Below are 23,931 nucleotides of genomic sequence, written 5' to 3' on the forward strand. Positions count from 1 at the left end.
GCGATGAAGATAAGAATGCTGGTGGTGGTTAAGATGGAGCTGGGGTGACTGTACTGGAAGTGAAGAAGCTGGGATGATAAAGCCAGGGTGATAGAGTCAGAAGAAATTGAGTCTGGATGATGGAGCCATGGTGATGGACCCACTGTGCCAGAACCAGGAATGATGGAGCCAGATCTGGTAAACCTGGTAGTGACTGACCCAGGAGTGACAGATTTGGGAGTAATAGAGTCTGTACAGTAGTGAAGGAGCCAAAGCAGGCTGTGACAGAGTAGTAAGTGTTGGAACTGGCAGTGATGAAGCTGAGAGTGATGGATTTAGGAATGATGGAGCCAGGAGTGATGAAGCTAAAATGAAGGAGCCAAAGTTTATGGAACTGGGGTGATGGAGCCAAGAGTGATAAAACCAGGATGATGGAACCAGAAATGATGGAGTCAAGAGTGACAAAGCCAGTACTGATGGAGCTGGGAGTAATGGAGCCTAAGTAATGGGAGTGACAAAACCAGGAGTGACAAAGCTGGGAATGACAGAGCCCTAGCCAGGAGTGGTTGAGCCATATGTAATGAGCTGGGAATGATGAAGCTGATAATGATGTAACTGGGAGTGATGGAGCCAGGTCTACCAGACCCCCATCTCAGAGTGATGGATCCAGGAGTGACATGGCCAGGAGTGATGGAGTCTGAGTGATAGAGCCTGAGTGATGAGACCAGAATGATGGAACCAGGATGATGGTATTGGGGTGATGGTGCCTGGGTAATAGAAAAGTGAGATAGAGACAGATCAGACATACTGAGCCAGTAATAATGGAACCAGGAGTATGGGCAGGGATGTGATGGAGCCAAGAGTGATAAAGCCAGAGCTGAGAGTGATGGAGCCTGAGTAACAGAGCAAGGGATGATGGAGCAGCTAGTGATAGAGTCTGGAATGATGGAGTTGGAAGTGATAAAGCCAGAAGTGATGGAGCCAAGAGTGAAGGGACCAGGAGTGATGAAGCTGGGAATCATGGAGGCAAGAATAATGGAGCCAAAAGCAGAACCAATAGAGCCAGGAGTAAAGGAGCTGGGAGTGACAGAGCTGGAGGCTGGAATTTTAGAACCAGGAGGTTTGGAGCCAGAGTGATGGAGCCTAAGCTGAAAGTGACAGAGTCAGAAGTTATGGCATGATAGACCCTGAACCAGGAGTGACACAGCTAGGAGTGATGAAGCCTGGAGTGATGGACCTGGAGTGACTGAGTTGGGAGTGATAAGTGCAGAGTGATGGAACCTGAGTAATAGATTCAGGAATGACAGAACCAGGACTGATGGTACCAGGAAAGATGGGGATGGGAGTGATGGAAATGGGAGTGATACAGGTAATTTTGCCCCTCTTTTTATCTCTCCCCTGTGATCACATATACAAAAAAACTAAAAAAGAAAAAAATTCAATAAAATAAAAATTAAACAATTTAAATTATATGTATTACCTATATATAAAGACATACATATGTACTTGTTAAATAATTCATTCTAGACAGCATGTGATAACAGAGAAACATGGAAATTAAAATAAGTAACTAAATCAATAAAGTTAAATAAAATAATTCTTTAAAAAAAATAGAGAAACATGAACAGGGGCTTAGTCTGAGTCCAGTGGATTCTGAGGGAAGGGTCAGGCCCTTCTGTTTAATCATTCAGCTCTTAGATTACTCTCAAACCTGAAATAATAAGGACAGCAACTCTTACTGTTTTCCCTGAAGGAAAAGAAAAAAGTCAGAAAAGACAAAGGATCGTGCAACCAGCATAGAAAGAATTAGCCTGCTCTGACCTACCTGGCCAGGCTTGGCCCCAGGGTCACTTGATTGGTTTCTGCCAGGAGTTTGTGCTGGGAAATGCCAGGAAGACTGCCCAGAAGGTGGGGGCTTTGTAGTGCCGATTGTTTTTATTCTTTTTGTGTAGAATATCCCTCTTTCCAGACTATCTTTCACTTCAGGAAGGATAGTGTAGGGCAGCTTCACAATGCTAGGCAGACTTGAATTATTTTGTGTGTAATCTATGAAAACCACCTTTGCAAAAACAAATGAAGGAAGAGACCTGCAGCCTTATTCCATTTCTCCCAGGTTTCAGCCTGCCTAACTTGGATGACCTTCCCTATCTTTCTTATGCGGTAGAAAAGAATTCAGAGATTTCTAACCTTCCTCAATGCATGAATGAATCTGTACCATTTTGAAATCAGATGGGCCAGGTTCCAGTCCTAGCTCTGAGCCCCTAGCTGGGCAACCTTGGGCAGGTGGATATTTTTTTCTTCCTCTCCAAATCTCAGTTTCTTCACAGTACACAGTAATAGTATCCATTTTGTAGAGGCGTTGTGATAATTAAATGAAAGAAAGTGCATGTCTAATGCAGAACAGTCGATATTAGCTGTGGCTGATATGATTATTGCTCACAATGTTATTAAAAGAGCAAGTGTTGTTTCAGCCAGGTTGCAAGGTGATTACGAGAAGAGTATTTTGCACATATTCTTTGTATACCTTTTATATTTCATATTGGGGAGTGAAAACCATCATACATTCAATAAAAAGAAATGGATTCCATTAGGCAGATGGCCTCTCCTCAGCCACAACCCTGCCAAGCTATTTGTCTCTTGAAATTTGCTTCCTTCTTTTCTGATCATTCATGCCTCCAAACCTCACAGAGTTGTTGATAAATGCCATGAGGTGGCCCATTTGACAGTGGTCCGGGAGGGTTTCAGTGTGTGTTCTTAGAGTGTGTGTCTGGACTGAGGAAACTTACACCATGTTCAACTCACCTATTGCTCTGATGGCCACTGAAAGCTAAAGGAGACTCCCTAATGCTTGCACGAGTAAGGCAGGGAAAGCACGGCTGGCCCCTCTTCCTGAAGAGACCTTAGGACCCTCACACTGTTCAGCTAGGCTCCCCCCCCACCCCCCACCCCCTGCTTACTGTTCTCCTATGGCTGAGTCATTCCTCCTCATTCATGCAGATTGGCTCCTGACTCATATTTTCCTTCTCTCCCACACCCTGACTTCTCAGTACCTTGACCTTCTCATCTCTAAGAACCTTCTCCTCCAGCTTCCTCCAGCCACCCACTCACTCCATAATCACCTTGGAAGCTCTCACATCAACCAAATCTGCAACCTTCAGAAATCTTAGTTTCAAATAACTCACTCTTTCCATCCCACAACTGATTATTACTCTTTATTTATTTTTTAGGTTTTTGCTATAGGATATGTTTACTCACTAGAGACAGGGAGAGAAAGTGAGAGATCATGGCCCCCGTGGGGAATGGCCATGCTACAATTACCACTCCTCCATTCTCCTCCTGGGATTTTGGGCATACACGTCCACATGCCTAATGAGATTTTCAGGCTGCCTGATTTGAGACTTGAACTGTGATCTGCCATATGGGAGTCCAGCACCTTATCCACTACACCAGCTGCTGGCCCTAATGACTGATTATTTCTAGTTCACTGGCCACAATTCTTTGGATTTACAGGGTCTCCCATCCCTCTTTTGCACAGCCCATCAGTCCCTTTGTTTCTTCATCATTCATGACTCAGAGTCCATCTTCCCATGGTACCATTGAACGTTCTCTGGCAAATCTCAAGTCTGACTGAAGTTCACTCTGCCTTCCCCATTTCTGTCCTAAGCAGCTCCAAATTGCCAATTAACAACTGCTGACCAGGCTGACTGGTTTCATTTAAAGATATGACCTTTTAAAATATATACGATTGTATTGGGGCCAGCATGAGGCATAGTCGTTAAGGCACTGAACTCCCACATAGTCAACCACAGATCAAGTCACGAACCCGGTAGCATAAAACTAACTTTGGGTGTGTGAGTGTCCATGCCCAAAATTCTGAAAGAAGAATAGAGGAGAAGGGATTGAAGCAGGACCATCCACCTGGGCATCATTTCTCTCTTTCTCTCTCTCTGCCTTTCAGAGAATGCACATGCCCTACAGCAGAACACACATATGTGCACCCTCTTAAAAAATGTAATACAAACATGGGCCCCCCACATGGTTCTAGCCGTGCTCACCTTCTGTGCCACCACAGCTGACCCTAAAGCTGACCCTGATCTTAACCATGACTTTAACATCTCCTTTCCCAACCATCTGCTAGGCTCCCCAAGTTAACATTGTCACTTTTTAAAAAGGATTATTTTATTTTAACATTACTTAATATTATTTTCCAATTTGACCAGAAAGAGAGAGAGAGAAAGTGAAAAAGGAAGCCATGAGGTCCAGGACCAGAATCATGGTCAGCCATGTGGGAGTCCAATGCCTTTAACCACCATGCCACCTGCTGGTTCCAACATTGTCACTTTGTGAGAAGACATTTCTTTTTTGTTGTTTTGCTTTGCCATAGGGTGCATGTGCTCACCAGAGAAAGGGAGACAGTGAGAGGGGAAGTGAGAATCACCCCTTGGAAGGATGGCCATGCTGCAATCCTTTCTCCATTCTCCTGGGATCTTGGGCACACATACATGAGCCCAGTATGATTTTCAAGCTACCAGGTCTGGGACTCAAACCACAGTCGACTATGTGGGAGTCTAATGCCTTAGCCACCGTGCCACCTGCTGGCTCCTGAAATGGCATTTCATACCATCTCCTATTTTCAAACCTTCTACACTGTCCTCCTGTTTGTTCCAGCTAATGAGATAGCCTCAAATTCCTTGAGAATAAAGAAGCCAGAAAAGAACTCCTACATTTCAAATGAGTCTAGAAGCCCTTCCAAATTGGTAACTGGCTTCTTCTTTTCAAAAACAGCTTTCTTCTAACAATAATGTCCTTTGTTGGGCCCTGGATGGGCTCACCTCTCAGAGTTTGTCCTTTCATTATCCATTCTCCCCACATCATCAGCCATCTCTTTCCACTGTATCCCTCCTTTTCATTTTCTTTTTGGGGTGGAAGCAGGGAAAAAGAGTATAATTTAAGTAAAATAACATATATAAAATAACATTCCAGAAATGATCTCATGCTCTTTTTTAGTTAACTCTCACCCCCATGGGAAACCACTGTTAGGATTTCTATCACCATAGATTAAATTTTCTGGTTTGGGGGCGTCATGTAAATGGAATCATACAGTATGTGCTCTTTGGTGTCTGGTTCTTTTGCTCAACATAATATTTCTGAGATTAATCCATGCATGTCAGTAGTTTGTATTGCTGCCTAGTATTCCATTGCATGGATATACTATCATTTGTTGATCCATTCTTCTATCAGTGGAGATTTGGGTGGTTTCTGGGTTTGTGCATTCATGTACAAGACTTCCCTGGGGCCTAGCAGGTGGTATGGTGGCTAAGACACTGGACTACCACATGACTGACTACAGTTCAAGCCTCAGACCTGGCAGCTTGAAAATCACACTGGATACATGTGCAAATGTGCCCAAAATCCAGCGAGGAGAATGGAGAAGAAGGGATTGCATCATGGCCATCACCTTGGGGGTGATTTCTCTCTTTTCCTCCCTCTGTCTCTCGCTGATGAGGACACATGCCCTATGGCAAAAACCTAAAAAAAAAAAAAAAAAAAAAAAAACCTAAAAAAAATAAAATAAAATAAATAATTTTTTATAAAAGGCTTCTCTGGGCTCTCATTACAAGTCCTTTTATGGAGATATATTTTCATTTGGGTTTCTAGTCATAGGAGAAGTATATACTTCACTATATAAAGGATTAATAAACAGCTCTTTAAAGTGGCTGTACCATTTTGCGATCTCAGAAAAGCCGTGTGTGAGTTCCTGTTGCTTTACCTCCTCAACAAATTTAAGATTCTAAGTCATTTTGCTTTTAGTGATTCTAGTGGGTGTGAAAAGTGCTTAGGATAGTACTTGGCATAAAATTAGCCCTCCAAAGAGTTTCACCAGTTTATTACCAGAATAAGCGTTTAAACATTTTGAATAAAGGGCACCCAAGTTCTTCTTTCCTGTAATCATGCCTCATTCACCCTTTTATCCTAACCCCTCCAAAAGCCACATGATAATAAGCTCCAGTGTTGACTACATACCTAAGTATTATTTAAATAGATGCTCATAAATTTGTTAAAGTACTGGCTTCATGTAGTAAAAAGGACCCAACAGAGACATCACCAACGCCTCCCACAACACACAGCAAACGTATAGTAAATAGTGCAGGGCTGTCTTTTCCTGCAGCTAGCCAGCCTAGAACAGTCCACCTGACTGTGTTCTGGGATCTGTCTCCACATCCCAGGAGTTAAGTTCTCTTTCGAGCTGCACCGTCCTGTGGGGGGCCCCAAACTCTGCCAGTCTGGCAACAGATCCTGACCACCGAAAGCTTCTCCAATCCACACACCTGGGCACAGCTTCTCTGGGGGAAGCTGTGGAGGAAGCTGGGGGTCTCGGGAATGGGAGTATGGGTAAGCTGGTGGACAGAGGCCAGAAGTCTCAGTGGCCTGCGAGGGGCCAAGCACTTGCTGGCTCCCGCGGCAGCAGAGCCAGAGCGGGCTGCCCCAGCTGTTCCCGAGCGTGCCGCTGAGGGACGCGCAACCCTCTGCAACGCCTGCACCCCAGGTCCTCCTCCCAACCCTATGTATTTTCTCCGCCCCTGTCCACGCTTAATTATCTCCTCTAGACCCACGCAGGCTGGTCAGCGAAAGGGGTGGCCGGAGCACCCAGCTCAGCGCTGTGAGCCTGTAGCGATCAGGCACAGAGCCCGAGGGTCCGCGATGCCGGGCAACGACTCCTTCGCTAATTGCTGCGAGGCTGGCGAGCTGGCTGTGCGTCCGGGCTGGTTGGGGGCGGGCGGCGCGAAACCCTCCGGGACCCCCAGGCCTCCCTGGGTGGCACCCGTGCTAGCCACCGTGCTCATTGTCACCACTGCCGTGGACGTCGTGGGCAACCTCCTGGTCATCCTCTCTGTGCTCACAAACCGCAAGCTCCGGAACACAGGTGAGCGCCACACACCTCGCTGTGGTCGAGCTGGTGTCAGCCTTCTGGGCTTGGCCCTGACCTCGCAGCTCACTGCCTTGTCTCTCCCCAATCCGGGACTCCCCTTTTCCTGCGCTTAGTCCCCAGGTTTTTCTCCACTGAAAGTTAGAGTGAGTTCTGCCTCTCTGACTTGCGCTGGTCCGGGCACCCGCCTCTAGCAGCTGCCCAGAACGCTCTGGGCAAGTTAGTGCCAGCGGGGACCGGGTAGTTGCCTCCGCTTTTTTTTATTTTTTGGCAGGGCTCTGGTGCAGTGGGAACCCATGTGGTGGGGCGGTCATAGTATCCTTGGCACTCCATTTTTATGTCTTTTCGATGGTGTCCATATCTGGCCACAGAAATCTTACAACTTTTTACAACTGTCTTCCTCCCCTGCTAAACGCTGAGGCTTCCGGTTACTACATGAAAGCAAATACTTAGAAAATACCTCTGCAAAAAATATCTCCAGCTCATCTGAAGACCCAATTCCACCAAAGAGAGCATAAATGCAGAAGCTGCAGGCTCTGCTGAGGCTGAACCAAATTGCTTTGAGATAATGTGGTCTTTTCTAAAGATAGGGAATTCATGGGATTAACTACAAAAAAATTAAAATGATTTCATTTCAATCTTTCCATGCTCAGGTCTGCAAAGGAACAAAACCACATAGAGGGAGTCTCTGAACTCTGGCTCTGGCAGGTCATTGGAGTAAGCAAACTATTTCAGTGTGGACAGGAGCTCCGTGACCTGTTCTCACCTTTGTAAATTTCCTACCTTGGACCTGGGGAGGTGGGGGGGTAGCTGAAATACTAGACTGAATTACAATGGAAAGACAGCAGCAGGATACCAACTGTATAGCTTAAAAATGATGCTTTTCAAGGGAGCTCAGAACACTGAGAAATACCATTTCTGGTCAATGACACATTTTGTGTGGTTCCATGACTCAAGGATTTTTATCTAAAAGACAAAGAATGAAACTATGAGCTTCTAGCCATTGAATGGGAAACAACATTATTAAGAAGAAAGTTTTTGACTTTAGTCATTTCAGCAGTGGTGACTAATGTCTGTAATACCTTCTTAAAGATATTATTGGGTTGTTGGAAAGTCATGACACATTTTTGCATAGAAAAATATAGAAATACATCATAAGGACCAGCAGATGGCATAATGGTCACGTCATTGGACTCACATGTAGTCTACTGTGGTTTGAATCTGAGACCCAGTGGCTTAAAACTCATACTGGACATGTGTGGGGGTGTGCCCAAAATCCCAAGAGGAGAGTGGAGAAGAGAATGCAGCATCGTCACCCCTCCATGGGGTAATTTCTTAGTTTCTTTCTCTGTCTCTCGCGGTCTTTCTGGTGAGCACATGCACCCTATAGCAAAAATCTCTCAAAACAAATACCTCATGACTTTCCCAAAGACCTAATATCTTGCCCTTCCAGGGAAAGCTCATATATTAGCAAAGAATATATTATGGCTAAGATACTAGATTAATACTTAGGGATTTATTTCTTCCATGAGGGAGAGACAGAGAGAGAAGAGAGACAGAGAGACGGCACCTCCAACAGAGGTGTCTCTCACACCATGATGCACTCCCAGTCTCAGCTAGCACAGACCATAGGCCCCCACGTGGGCCAGGTGTGCTCAGGGAAAGCGCGATACATGAGCCTTATGCCACATGGGCCCTGCTCTCGGGAACATCCTGTTAAGAATGACAAGGATCTGCCCCACAGAGGAACTGGTTTGTAATAGGCAAGTAAGGGAAGCTGAGGTCTTCTTAGAAACACACTGTGACCTCGACATGTGCTCCATACCTTGGTTATTGGAAATGTATCTATTCTCCCTGTTGCAGTCCTAATTTCTTCGTACGAATGAATCAAGGAGGGAGGAGGGAGTACTCTCTGGACAGTCTGCCAGAGTTCTCGAGAGCCAAAGTACTAAGCTGGGCAGTAAGAGTAGGGAAGAAGAAAGGGAAACTGAAGACCATTGCAAAGAAAAATGTTAGACCTTATGGAATGAAGGAGGAGGATGGCATTTCCTCCTCTCCTCCAGTGGCTGTTACTACTGTCACCGAGTTACCCCTCCTTCATGATTCCCCATGGACCCCCTCCCACCTACCTCAGCCTGCCGCACACTCTCTCGTCCTGAACAGGCCCCCAGCTCCTCTGTTTAGTCGATGTCTGCTCTTCTTACACACCCACTTCCTCGCTGCCCCTGGTTAATGTTTTGGGTTTCCTTTTAAAATTTATTTTATTTTAGTTTCTGCTATAGGACGCATATGCTCACCAGAGAGACACAGAGAAAGTGAGAAAGAGAGGAAAGTGAGAAATCACCCCCCCCAAGAGGGTTAGCCAGACTGCAATCCCTTCTCCTCTTGGGGTTGTGGGCATGCACATACACATGCCTGGCATGATTTTCGGGCTGCCGAGTCCAGGACTGCACAGTCTGCCATGTGGGATCCAGCCCCCTTATCCTCCATGTCACTTGCTGGCCCTAATGCTATTACCAATACCCCATGGTGGAATGAGCACTCCCTTCACTCCCAAGAGGTCTTTTGTGCTCAGCACAGCACTCACCTCTCTCCCTGCATTCATTCCCACAGAGCTGTGAGAGCAGGCTTTCACTCCATTTCAGTCCACAGAGCCAGGCACACAGCAGGAACTGAATACACTTCTGATGAAGCAGAATGCAAATGGTCAAGGGTCCAGCAGAGCAGTGGCACAGAAAGAATCAATTCTATTCCATGAGGGAGGGAGACATCAGGTCCTCAGCCCTGCCCACACAGTCAGTAGGTTTTCATGGAAATGAATTGCTTTGAGCCCTGAAAGCCCAAAGTAAGTCTCACTGTCATCCTAGGAAGCTGACAACAGGCACAGTCTGCACAAGGCATGCCCATTCCACTGTTCTCGTGTGCTTGGCAGCTCCGTGGATACCACCTTATAGCACAGTTCTCTCAAATCGTGTGGTAGTGACTGCTGCTCCCTTGCTGGTCTGCCCCCACATTGCCACGTTTAAGCCGCGTATAAAACGTAGATGCCCTTCCATAGCCTGCACCACACTGACAGTCCCCCATGCCAGAGAACTGAAAGAACCGTGTCCACACTGTGAAACACAGGCCATCTCCATCAGCGTAGAGAAAAGCGCACAGCCTCAGTTATTCCTGGCTCCATAGACACAACCATCCTCACTTTCCAAGGACCATTCAGAATCTGTGGACTGACAATGGGTTTTTGTGCCTCATGTGTGTTACAGAAGCTGACTGGGGCCCGGGCACAGTGGCACTTGCTGCTCAGATGCTGTGCCCTGCAGTGAAACCACACAGAAGGCCCAGGTTTATTTCCATCCAACTTTAGGCTGTGCTCATTACTACACCCTGTAATCCCAGAGACTCGGGGAGGGTGAAGTAGAAGGATCATTGTAACTCCAGTTAGCCTGAGAAATGCAGCAAGACCTTGTAAAGAACAAATAAACCTGCATTAGTGAGTGGACACATTGGTTTTTTGTTTGTTTGTTTGTTTGTTTTTGTTTGTTTGTTTTTAAGAGATTGTTCCTGTAGGGTATGTGCATTCACTGGAGAACTGAAAGCAAGAAATCACCCCCAGGGGAGATGACCATGCCTCAATGCCTTCTCCTCCATTCTCTTCTTGGAATTTTTGGGTATGCATGCACACACACCTGGCATGACTTTCAAGCCTCCATTTCTGGGACTCAAACCATGGTCAGGCACAAGGGAGTCTAGCATCTTAACCACTATGCCACCTTTTGGCTTCACTTTGACATTTCTAAGGTGTTTCAATGATTTATAAGGAAAGATGTGAAATATTTGATACTAGGGTTGCCCAAGAAAACATGGAGGATTTCTTTGCAAGACATACTGATCCCTGTCCAGAATCCACTCTGTCCATTCCAGCAAAGCCACCCATTCTCCAGGGCCCCAGAGGTGCTTCAGTCTGCAGCAGCTCTTATCCAGAAGCATTCAGGCTCCATCCTACCACCTTACTCACTGAGATGTCACTTGATGTGAAGCATCTTTCGACCCGCTGAGCCTGCAGGGTTTTGGAGTGCTTTTTATCAGCCCAAGACCAAACTGGGCTACAGTGGATCTCTTCCCTAATGCTTCCCGAGCTTTCCAACTTTACATTTCATCTGTGAATACCTCATTATCTCACCACTGAGCAAAAATGAACATTTAAAGAAATCCCATAATTATGTCTTTAGCTGAATAATCAGGAAAGCTCATAATCCTCTTTAATTCCTCCCTTGTAGCTCTCAGTAGCCCAGGGGTATATAAAGACTTTCATGTTTAACTGCCTTTTTTTCCTACAAAGTTGGATTTTGTATTTTAATATGATATACTGCAAAACTCAGAAAGTACTGGTTGCTGCCAATAGGTATTAAAATGGAAAATGCTTATTGCTGAAGGAATAACCATTAGGGAGCTGGAAAGAAAGGGGCCAGTTCTTAGGGAATTTACAATCTAGGGGGAATGTCTGTCCCTTTTCATCATCCCCAGCCTACCATCACTTCCACATCTTATCTCATCAAGATCCTTTCCCAACATAATGAGCTTCATTCTTGTCCTTTCAATGCAACTAATAATATAGAAACAAGTATAATAGGGACCAGCAGATGGCATAGTGGTTAAGGCACTGGACTCCCATAGGGTCAACTGAGGTTCGAGTCCCAGACCTGGTATCTTGAAAATCACACCAGGCATGCATGCATGCCCAAAATCCCAAGAGGAGACTAGAGAAGAAGGGACTGTGACCTGGCCATCCCCCTGGGGGGGGGGGATTTCTCACCTTCCCTCTCACTATCTCTCTCTTTCTGTCTCTCTGGTGAGTGCACATGCCCTGAGTGCCTACCATTGCATTCTCATTTAAGAGGAAGAGAGAAGAAGGAAAGAGACCTTTACAAGACCCCAGCAAAGGAATACCCATTCTCAAGTACCACTCCATCTCTCTCCTCTGAAGGCAAAGCTGACTGAGAGAACTACCTACAGGGAAGAACTCTATCTTCCAACACTCAGCAGAATTTGCCCCTGCTGACATCCCTGTTGGCCTCCTAACTGCTCAATTCAATGGACGTTTTCTGTTCTTTCTCACTTTCATGGGTGACCAAGAAACTCCACACTTGCCTTTAACTGCCTTGGGTTTTTTCCTGGTTCCCTCCTCTTCTTGTTCTTTCTCGATTTCCCTCTGTGTGGTTATTTACTATTCACATAATCTGGAAGTCAGTTTCTTTACTTATAAAATGGAAACCACGCTATCAGCATTAAGGATTCTTGTGAGAAACAAGTCGATTTATGTAAATACGCATCTTCAGCTTTAGGATGCTGTACTGATTGTTGTTTTGTTATTATTAAATGTAATTAAAGTAATAAAATGCTACCCATAAGGGTTTCCAAGCCACCTCTTATAATGGTTATGGAAGAATGTTTCATAATATCTCAGCTATTTTCTTCTAAGTAGGTACTTCGTGTGCTCTTTCTCTTGTAAGCGGCTGAAATACTCCTGTCACATTTTTGTGCTCATTATTAGTTTGCTTAGAAATTCTTTCCTCTTTAAATTAAAGCAAAGTTAGATTTCAGTTTGGCCCTTGTGTAATTCATCTATGCACCATAGGGTTTTTTACAAACATGTGACATTGTAAGAAAATAATTTCTACCCTCAAGTAATTTGGGAATCTACTTAAGAGCTTATATTAAATGTGTCATTTTAGTATTTTGTAAGGAAATCAACTTTTTGATAAAATATCTGTTCAATGATTTCAAATGCCTATCCCCAGAACATAACTGATAAGAAAACATCCCATTTATTTGGAGGGTGTTATTATTTCATCCCTTTAAGTGTCTTTCATTCTTCCATGAATGAGAAAGACAGAGAGGAGAAAGCACCCTCAACACAACGATCTACCCCACGCTCAGCAAGTCCCAGACCACGGGCATGCACGTGCCTGGTATACTCCGGGGGCTCCAAATGTCCATCTGGAATCTTCCCGTGTTGGTTAGCCCCACAGAGCATCTTTTTTTGTCACTATGCCACTGTCCCCTGTTGTTATTTCTTAGAACCTTTCCCACACAAAATCCCAGGTGAGATGAACAGCCACCCTGGGATGGAGACAGTGCTGTTATGAGAGCCTTGGCGATTTTGTTTGGCCCCTTGGTGAATTGTCCTTCCTGACCAGCCCCATCCTGTACACTATCCCCAGCCCCAGGGCAACTTAGAAATTCCCGACAGTTTCTGCCATCTTGTTCTGGCCTCCCTCTCAGCTCTTACCACAGTAAATGGCCGCTGTGTCTCTGTTTCCTTGACAATGCTATTGGCATCTTGGTGGCAAGGCCAGGCTTTCATCCATCACTGTGCCTGACCTGAGTGTGCTAGGCACCCAATAAATGCATTACACGTGGAAACAGATGAGAGGCAGAAGAAGTTTAACCCTGTTAGAAATGATTTGGGGTCAGCAGGTGGCGTAGTGGTTAAGGAGCTGGATTGTCACATAGCAGACCACAATTCGAGTCCTGGACCCAGTGGCTAGACTCATGTCAGGTACACACGTCAGGTGTGTGTGTGTGTGCTCAAAATTCCAAGAGGAGTATGGAAGAGAAGGGATTGTGTCGTGGCTATGTCACCTAGGGGGTGATTTCTCGCTTTCTGTCTCTCTGGTGAGTGCACACACCCTATAGCAAAAATCTCTCAGAAAAGAAAAAAAGGAAAGAAATGATTCGTTGACTTCCTCAACATAAACCTCATCACACCTCGTTTGCATTTGTTGAGTTGTCTCCTCTATGAGACCATGAGCTCTGTAAGGGCACGGGGCATGTCTGTCTTGTTCACCATGCTTCTCCAAGTCCCTGGCATAGTCACAGGTGGTTCCTAGTCTATGCTCAGAAATACATGTCAAGTAAATGACTCCATGAATATGTATCTCTACGCTGTACTTTAGCTTAATGAGCAGGGTCAATTTAAATCCAAGCAAACCCTTCTGAGCATGGAAAGTGGGCACAGAGAAGAGGGCCAAGGGACAGAGATAGCTTTCCCTTCCAGAAATCTCTTATCTGATGAAGACTAGAGCACTCAGCACTGCCTGGTGCTTTTTAGGATTGCCAGATCCTTTTTAAGAAAGCAATTCCCCAGAAAGGAGGAGAGAAGAGCAGAGAGACAAGGGATTGTGATGGCATGTGTGTGAAGGGATGTGCTTTATGTATAGATCCTGGAAGGGGATTGCACACTAGTGAACAAAGCCCCATTGTTGAAGCTTTTCTGCACTAACACACCCTGTCTGGTGGAGGCAGATGGAAATGAGCCACACCAGGACCTATGACATAAACATTCATTAGAAGCCTGTGCACAGGGTGACGAACAGAGCCGTGTGCCTGCTGATTGATTTCTCACCTGTCTGGAGAAGAAATGAATGGGGACCAGGATCTCCCCTGGACTATCATCCAGACAGGACCTGGCTCCTTACAGATGGAAGACTAAACAAGAATTTTATTCACCTAATTTGGAACCGTGCCAAGAAAGCTGGGAGCCAGTAGGATGTCTGGGCAGATGAATCTTCAGTAGGAACTGGTTGAGTTCAGCCTTTTAGGAACAGCCAGAGTAATAGGAGAGAGTAATTGAATCACTTTCCACGTGGAGTTGAATGTGTTCTCCTCGCTACTTACAAGCTGTTCACCAGCCTCTGGGGCGTCATTAGGGGATAAGCCACATGGACGTGGCAGAGCCTCCCTCGGCTTTCCCAGGGAAACAGCTGGCCCAGCTGGCACCCGCTCCAAGCCCCTCTTAACATTCTCCTCTCCTGCTCACAAGTGCCAAGAGCTGGTTTGCTGCCCGGCCAGGAGCCCAATGGAGCCCATGCCCTGTGGAGGCCCATCTTCCCATGTTGGGAAGATTGTTGTTTCACTGAAACAACCTTGTGGAATGTGTGTGTGTGTGGGAGGGGGGGGCGTGGGGAAGAGGGAACGAAGTTCAGTAGTGTGTCCGAATTACATGGCTAAAAGAGTGGCAGAATGGGAGCCAGCGGGTGGCATGGTGTTTAAGGCACAGGCCCAGAACATGCCTGAAACATATTAACTGATGGCTGTATGGCTCCTTGAGGTTCTCTTTGGTTGGCTAAACTTGATGACGGTGGAGAAGACTCCATTTAGAGGAGAGAGCCAGTACAGGAAGTCCATGAACACACAGGCAAAGGGAGGGCAGAGATGGGAAAAGTGGACGGTGCATCCCCACTCCACAGACCTGGGACCCTGTGTAGCCACAGGTGTCTGTCAACACAGCTGGAAGTGTAGGCTCCAGACCAGGCAGGTGCCAATACTAGATATTCATGTTCCCACTCTCAAACCCTTTCTTCCATTCCAGCTGCAAGATGCATTTACATGTAGGAAATGACCTAAAGACACTTAGAAAACAGCCTGTGAACCAGTGGGGAGAAGATGCAAAAGGAGACAGTCAGAGAGGAGTGCCGTCAGTGGAGCCAGGAGGGGAGGCGTGGTGGTGGTGGTGAGGGTGAGGATGCTGGTGATGGTGATGGCGGTGATGGCGGTGGTGACGGTGGTGGCTATGCACGTCCACAATCCTGACTTTTAGGTTCTTCTCCTCTGAAGTCCTTGCTGGATCTTCAATGATGCAGAGCTGTGCTTGTCATGGAAACAGTTACCATCTGTGTCCTCGAGCACTTTGCATCATTATTTAATTCTCACAACTATACTACAAGGGAGGAACCATTATACCCATTTTACAAATGACAAAAATGAGGTTCCAAGAGGCTGCGTCACTTGCCTGTCATCCAGCTAGTGCTCAGTAGAGGTGCAATTTGAGTGTTCAGTTCTGTGTCTTTAAAAGCAACTGGTTTCCATTGCCAGAGTCACGATAGCTCAGGGAAGGACAGCACAGGGTACAGAATGGAAGCCTGAGGTCTTGTGCTGACTCTTACTCTGTGTTTCCTGTTCCAGGTAATTTGTTCTTGGTGAGTCTGGCATTAGCTGACCTGGTGGTAGCCTTGTACCCCTACCCACTCATCCTCGTGGCCATCTTCCATGATGGCTGGGCCCTGGGTGAGGTGCACTGCAAGGCCAGTGCCTTTGTGATGGGCCTGAGCGTCATTGGCTCCGTCTTCAACATCACCGCCATTGCCATTAACCGCTACTGCTTTATCTGCCACAGCGTGGCCTACCACCGCATCTACCGGCGCTGGCACACCCCTCTCTACCTTTGCCTTGTCTGGCTCCTCACCCTGGTAGCCTTGGTGCCCAATTTCTTCGTGGGGTCCCTGGAGTATGACCCACGTATCTACTCCTGCACCTTCATCCAGACGGCCAGTGCCCAGTACACGGCGGCAGTGGTGGTCATCCACTTCCTCCTCCCCATCGCCATCGTGTCCTTCTGCTACCTGCGCATCTGGGTACTGGTGCTCCGTGCCCGCAGGAAGGCCAAGTTGGAGAGCCAGCTGGGTCTCAGGCGCAGCCACATGCGGAGCTTCCTGACCATGTTTGTGGTTTTCGTGATTTTTGCCATCTGCTGGGCCCCACTGAACTGCATCGGCCTCGCTGTGTCCATCAACCCTGAAGAAATGGCACCGCAGGTCCCAGAAGGGCTCTTTGTCACTAGCTACTTCCTGGCTTATTTCAACAGCTGTCTTAATGCCATTGTCTACGGGCTTCTGAACCAGAACTTCCGTAGGGAGTACAAGAGGATCCTCTCAGTCCTCTGGAACCCACAGGGCTGCTTTCAGGATGCTTCCAAGGGCAGCCACGTCGAGGGGCCACATGGCTCAGCTCTTCCTGTGGATAATGCCCAGCAAGTCATCCAGGCAGACACTCTCTAGTGCGGATCTGAGGCCCACTGGCTGGGCAACAAAGTCATGGAATGGTGGGTGTGGACCCACTGCAAGGGTGAAATCAGGCAGCCTGCTGGGCCATGCCGTCTTGTTCTTATCCACAGCCCAGGGCTGATGAAACTTCATGCTGTGGACAAGCAACCCACCATCAGCCTCAGTGCAGGCTGGTCAGGGGATGCCAAGAGGCCCAGGCAGACACCCTCTCAGTGGTATGCCGGGGGTGTGGTGCAGAGGAGACCAGGGAAGGAGCAGAGTGAAGAAAGGCCTCCAGCAGAAGAAGCCAATTCCTTCCAGCAGACTGCCCCTAATCGTCCTGCTTTGTCCTCCTCACAGCTTTCTCTCCTCGGCCAAGCAATGACAGGAATGGATTTCGTTTGGTTATTATCCTAACTACTTAAATGAAAGATAGCTTTGAAGGAGAAAAGAAACCATCATGAAGACAGGAAGGGGAGAGTCAGGTATGTAGACTTGGGGCAGGGTAGCTCCACCCAATCCCCTTCTTATGGTCCCGTATTTATGGACCTTACATTTGTAGAGATCTCAGACCTTCACTGAACAAACCAGATTTAGCTTCCTTTTTCAATTCCACGAAACATTACCTGAGTGCACGTTGGGGCCAGGTCTGGCAGGAGAAACAATAAGGTATGTTAAAAGCCCTCTAGAAGGTCATACTCTTTGGTTAAATTAGTATCAGCTATTATTTCTTTGTAACAAGAACTGTGGTGATGAGGCCCAAGTTGGACCCCATTATAGGTAGACAGAGCTGCCTGCCCTGCAGAGGAGAGCCTCTGCTATGAGGCTCCTGACAATTCCTCTTCTCCCAGTCACCTTTGGCCTTAGACATGCAAATCTTGTTCTTGAATAATTGATGGCCCAAAGCTTTCAGGCACAGAATCTCGGACCTGTGTACCCACTCCAAAATTAGGAGAATAACTGGGCCCATCCCACACGTGCCCCTCCCCACCAGGAGCAGAATGCATGTGCAAGCCCCACCTAGAACAGATCTGGGCAAAGCCCTTCCTGACCAAAATATAAAAACCCCTCAGCTCAGTTCTTCCTTGGCAACCCATTTTCCAGGACCCCTTCCTTCTTAGAAGCTCTGTTTTTCCTTCCGTCTCCTTCAATAAACTCCCTGCTTTGCTATATCTCCTCTCCGTGTCTGTATCTGTAATTCTTCCCGAGTGTGGGACAAGAACCCCTGTCTCGTTGCAAGCATGGGCTTGGTCGCCCTCTGCCCCTGCATTCCTGTCAGTGAGCACTTGCTATCTCATCAAATCCTCTCAAAACCCTTGGAAATAAATATTTATTATTTGCCTTTGCATAGCATGAAATTAAAACTCAAAGACAGGATGACTGCCTGAGTTCAAGAACCTGTTAAATCCAAAGCTAGAGGCACAGTCACATGGTGCAAGCAGGAGGGCACTGCTGCACAGTGGCTGAGGCTGCATGGGAGACCCAGGCTCCTTTCTGGTCCAACCTGTGCACCTGTGGTCCTAGCTGATTAGGAGGGTGGGGCAGGAGGAGGACAACACTGTCAAAACTAGTGTTCTCTCTCTTTTTTCCCTCCCTCCTTCTTGCATGTCCTCTCTCTAGTTAAAAAAAGAAAAAAAAAATCAAAGCTAGATGTGGAACCCAAAACTGATGAATCATCCTACTCCTGAGCCTCCTCTTCCTTCCTTAGAATGCATGGCAGGGATAAGGTGGAGTGGGTAAGTACTCCACAGAAAGGAAAAGAGAGCATTGACCTTAGTCCTCAGCAAATTTGCTGAACCATGAGCCCTGGATCTGCTTGGTGCTCTGACCTCTGAGCTCTACCTGGATCCTTTCTCCTCCCTGTGATGTGAGGAGTCCAGCTATAGACTGGCTCTGTTCTTATTGACATGGAGCTTATTAACATGCACATCTGGGGGAAGTCCTGGGAATCTGACTCTGACACTGGAGGTCTCCACCAAGCTGCTCAGAATGTTGGCATCATGGCTCTAGATAGTGTGATGGTTTGATCCAGTTGTCCAGTGTAGAGAGGTTTCATCCAAGCCCTCCCAGCTCACACCTTAGTCCCAGAGAGACACGGGAGAGCCCTAGCTTTCTCCCTGGGCTGCAGCTGCTGTTAGCTCTACTAGAGGCTGAGGCTGCCTGGTCAGGCATGGGTTGCTATCTGTCCTCACTGCCTCCTTTTTCCAGGCACCCACTATAGAGATTTGCCCTTTATCCTCAATTTGGAGGAGAGGAAGCTTTGCATTTCTTGGCAATGAGGTGGCCCAAGCTCCTCCCCTGATCCTTGTCTTCAGGACTGGGTGGAATGTGTCGCACATGCTCAATAAACAGTGAAGGAGTAGAAGGAGTTTCCTGGGCCCGTAGGTGTTACTTGGTCTGCCAGGGCTCAGCACTGACAGTCACTAACTGAAACCTTTTTTGTGTGTCCATAGGTTTTTGGTGATGAACCAGGAATTGAGATGAGGAGGAATGGGAGAATCCAGGACACTGGGGATGTACATATTGAGATGGAATGACCTCATGCTGGGAGCCCTGATTTTAATACAGACAATTTTGCTAACATAGTGTGGGAACTCTAGCTCCCACCTCCTTGATTCTTCTGGACAATCTGGTCAGAGGTGCCACTTGGCTAGCTTCCTCCCCCTACTTCTGAAACCTTCTTCTGGATCCCTCAGTTTTGAGCTCTCTGTGAAGCCCTCAGCCATCAAGAAAACTCATATATGGGTCTGACTGGATAACCTCTACAGCCTTGCAAAACACTTGCTCTTTCTCCTTAGCTGAAGTGGCAGATCTGAATAAGGTGACCAGATACTTGTGAGAATGGAAGAGATGTTCTTAATTATGTAAAAATAAAATAAAATAAAGGTGCAGATTATTCTGCCCTGAATAAACTGAAGATATGATCTCCTTAGGCTTAGGGAAAATCAACTGATATAAGGTGCAATGGACAGAATATTTGTGTCCACCCCAAAATTCATATATTGAAACTTTTTTTTAAGAGAGTAATTTTTGCTATAGGTCATGTGTGCTCACTGGAGAGTCAGAGACAGAGAGGCAGAAAGACAGAAAGTGATAAATCACTCCCCAGAAGGATGGCCATGCCACAATCCCTTCTCCTCCATTCTTGTCTATGGATTTTGAGCATGCATGCACACATACCTGGTGTGATTTTCAGACCTCCAGGTCTGGGACTCAAACCACAGTTAGTCATATGGGAATCCAGCAATGTAAACATTACACCATCTGCTGGTCCTGCATATGTTGAAATTTTAATACCAATGTCGTATTTGGAGATGAAGCTTTGGGAAGTAATTAAATCATAGGTATGGAACCCTCAGGAATGGGATTAGTCCCCTTTAAAGAAGAGACCTGAAAGTGAGTCAGCTCCCGGCCAGCAATCTGAAGTTAGAGCAAGAAGATGACTATCTAAAAACCAACAAGTGAGCCTTCATCAGGATCTGCCTATGTCTTCGTCTTGAAATTCCCAGCCTGCAGAACTGTGAGAAATAAACCCTTTTTGTTTAACCCAATGAGTTTACAGTGTTTTATTACAGCAGCCTAAGCTAAGATCCAAGGAAAAGCTACAAAAAACTTTGAGACAACAGATCTGGTAGAACCAGAAACAGTTATGTTAGCTCCTGTCTAAATGAAGTCAAATGCTTCAAAAAAATGGAAGAATTCAACTAGTTAAGGGTTTTAATAGAAATCCTTCTTTAAATGCCTCACCACCCCTCACCTTCTATAAGGTGTGTGTGGTGAAGACTGAACACAATGATGTCTGTAGAGTGTTTTGATGTTCCTGACCCAGAAAGAATACTCATCAACATTAGCCAAAGGTGGCCTTGGAGTAGAAGTGGGAGCAATAACCCCATATTATTAGGATATTGGGAAAGTCATGGCATATTTTTCTACGTTTTTCTATGTAAAAATGCTTTATGACGTTCCCAGCAATGGTGACATGCTGAAGGACAAGTATAAGTTGAGCAACCAGAAGTCCTCTCCAAGGGACAGCTGGCCAACATGAGCAACCCAGTTACTGAGAAAGGAGCAGGAATTCAAGAGTAGGAGCAGACTGCTATGGAGTGGAGGAGGACCCTTTGCAGTTTAAGTTTGCATAGTTAGCCTCCAAGAGATAGTACTTATTGATAGTGAGAACATAGCTTGTTAAATTCCCTGACCCCTTGACTCTGTATTTGTGAAAAGAGAAGATAATAGATGACCCTGTAGGGGTGCAGGGAAGATCAAATGACACGCGTGGTCAAGCAGTTGTTCAGTGAAGTAGTTGTCCCATCCTAAGAACCTCGTATATACTGAGAGGGAAACTGTGGTGTGCATGAGTGAGAGAAACCCTGTGTGCTATACATACTTTTGAAACTAGGGTTTTTTGTTTTTGTTTTTTAACTACACTGAGCATCCAGCTTACAAAGTCACTTTTTTTTTTTTTTTCTTGGAGAGGTTTTTGCTATAGGGCCCGGGCGCCCGCCAGACAAACAGAGACAGACAGAGAGACAGAAAGTGAGAAATCACCCCCCGGGGGGGGATGGTCACGCTGCAATCCCTCCTCTTCCATTCTCCTCTCGGGATCTTGGGCACACACGCACACACACCCGGCATGAGTTTTAAGCTGCTGTGTCCGGGACACAAACCACAGTCGACTATGTGGGAGTCCAGCGACATAGCCATTACGCTAACTGCTGGTTCCCCAAAGTCACTTTTAAAGAAAACAAAATATGAAGTACATTAAACTTAAAGCATCATACATTGATTTCTACTTTAGTCTTACAGACTTTGGTAGAACATGCCTTGGTAAGTCACACTCTTCCTCTTAACCAGGAAGTCACCCCTATACACAGCATATTTCCAGCTCCGTAGCTTCAATGCATGTTAAAAAGGCCTACATTGGGACCAACAGATGGCCTGGAGGTTACATCACTGGACTCTCACATGGCTGACCACAGACGGCTCAAGTCCCAGACCCAGTGGCTTAAAACTCATACCGGGCACATGTGTGTGCTTGCTCAAGATCCTGGGAGGAGAATAGAGAAGAAGAGATTGTGGCATGGCCATCCCATCGGTGGCGGAGGGGGTTGATTTCTTACTTTCTCCCTCACTATCTCTGTCTCTCTCTGGTGAGCACACACACCCTAAGACAAAAACCTCTTTTAAAAAAAGTCTGCATTAGGCCTCAGGGTGAGGTATGGAGACATGGCAGGTGGTTAGAAACAGGTAGGATAGTGAGGGTCCTGAAATGGGGGTGAGGGTCAGGATCTAGCAGAAGGCTTACTCATTAGAGTACAACACAGGGAAGATGGCGATCATGGCCCCTTATACATGGGCCACATTATCTGGGGACAGCAAGTAGAGCGGGTGGAAGGCAGAGAGAGACCAGAGGCTAGAATACCATTTAGAAGATTCCAATTCTAGGAGAAGTACAAAGAAGCTACCTGGGATAGGAGCATATGTACAGACAGCAGGTGCCGAAGCTACCAACACTGCATGATAAAGTCTACAGATTTCAAATAGGTCATAACCGATTCTGCACTAGTTCAGCTCCCTGGCACTTCAGACACTACCACTCAGAACAACTAAGTTTCATTTGCCATTACCTTTCAACCATCTTGATGCCAACCTCAAAACAGAGAACACCTGCATCCTCATAGCTTAACTTTTGAAACACACCTGAGGCCTCCTGTATCAATAGGACATCATTATTTGCTCCATTAATGTTTTGCCCAAGAAGATAAGGTTTTATAACAATAGTGAACTTTACTGTTTCAGAAAATCCTTATAAATCAGTTGGTTCCGGCACTCTGAACACACCACGTGTACTCTGGGTTACTCCCTTTCCTTTGCCCCATCTTAGTGCTGTTTATGAATTTATACTATCGTTGCTTCCAGACTGTGAGCTCCTGAGGGGAGGGACTGCAGTGGGCTGCTGTATTTCAGGTAAAGATCCCAACATCGTGCCCTGCCCGTTACCAGGGCACAAGTGCATTCTAAAAATGCCTTAAAAGATTTCTAAAGCATTTAATGAGAACAAGTCAATAGGAATATCAAATTCTCACCTTTTTTCTCTTAAGGCAAAATTCTCTTTTTTTGTTTTAAAAATTATTTTATTTAACTTTATGTATTATTATTTTTATTATTACTTTCCAGCTTGATCAGAGAAAGAGGGAAAGTGAAAAAGCAAGCCACCAGGTCCAGGACTTGAACCGTGTTTGGTCTTGTAGTAGTCAAGCACCTTTAATCACTACCCAACTACTGACCACTTAAGGCAGAATTCTAAAAGTAAGATCTGTTACAACTTAGAATTGTATCTGACTTGGGAACCAGCAGTTAGCGTAATGGCTATGTCGCTGGACTCCCACGTAGTCGACCATGGTTCGCGTCCCAGACCCGGTGGCTTAAAACTCATGCCAGCCGCGTGTGCATGCATGCCCAAGATCCCGAGAGGAGAATGGAGAAGGGATTGCGGTGTGACCATCCCCCCTAGGGGGTGATTTCTCGCTTTCTGTCTCTATGTCTCTGTCTGTCTGGTGAGCGCCCATGCCCTATGGCTAAAAACCTCTCCAAAAAAAAAAAAAGAATTGTATCTGGCTTTTTACACTAGGCATCTAACAATTCTTCTTAAAAGTGCTTAATGATTATTTTTTAGTCTCTTTTAAACTCTTTCAATACACACATGAAATCCACACATCAAAGCCTACCAGCTTAGGGATTGTTCTTTTTCTGTAGCTATGCTAGTCTTCTTCCTCTCTTCTGTCTTTTGGGTCTTTGTTTTGGTGTTTTGAGATATTTATCTTCTTTTCCTTATTGTGAATTCTATAAGACCTAGAAGATGCCTTACCAATATAATGAGTATTTTAAACTTGGCTACGACTGTCAGAGAGACTTATGGAAATACCACAAGAGTTTATGCTCTTAGTAGCCGAGGTGATGAGAATTAACCTAGTATCACATTTTTCTTGATGAGAAGAGAATTGACATGGTGAGCGCTTCTCTCTTCTTTTGTTTTCGGATTTTACATCTCATTTAATTCTAATGACAGTGTGTTATGATTCAAAAAGCCCTTCTTTCAACAATGCTGCTTCCAATTTGCTATGGCTGAAGAAACAATCCCCCAATCTCAGTAGAAGTCATGTATTAGTAAGAGTGAATCTTCTAGGCTCCCATGTCCCTTGG

General features: G+C 46.0%; 1 protein-coding gene across 1 annotated transcript; it reads left to right on the forward strand.

Annotated features, from left to right (window-relative positions):
- Positions 1 to 6,624: 6,624 nt before the first annotated feature.
- On the forward strand, positions 6,625 to 16,743 carry MTNR1B (melatonin receptor 1B). The gene is made up of 2 exons (XM_027776535.1): positions 6,625 to 6,904; positions 15,872 to 16,743. The coding sequence occupies exons 1-2, from the start codon at positions 6,682 to 6,684 to the stop codon at positions 16,741 to 16,743; spliced, it is 1,095 nt and encodes a 364-aa protein (XP_027632336.1). The 5' UTR covers positions 6,625 to 6,681.
- The last annotated feature ends 7,188 nt before the right edge of the window (positions 16,744 to 23,931 follow it).

Source organism: Tupaia chinensis, unplaced genomic scaffold (assembly GCF_000334495.1).
Source record: "Tupaia chinensis unplaced genomic scaffold, TupChi_1.0 Scaffold000680_1, whole genome shotgun sequence".
NCBI lineage: Eukaryota > Metazoa > Chordata > Mammalia > Scandentia > Tupaiidae > Tupaia > Tupaia belangeri.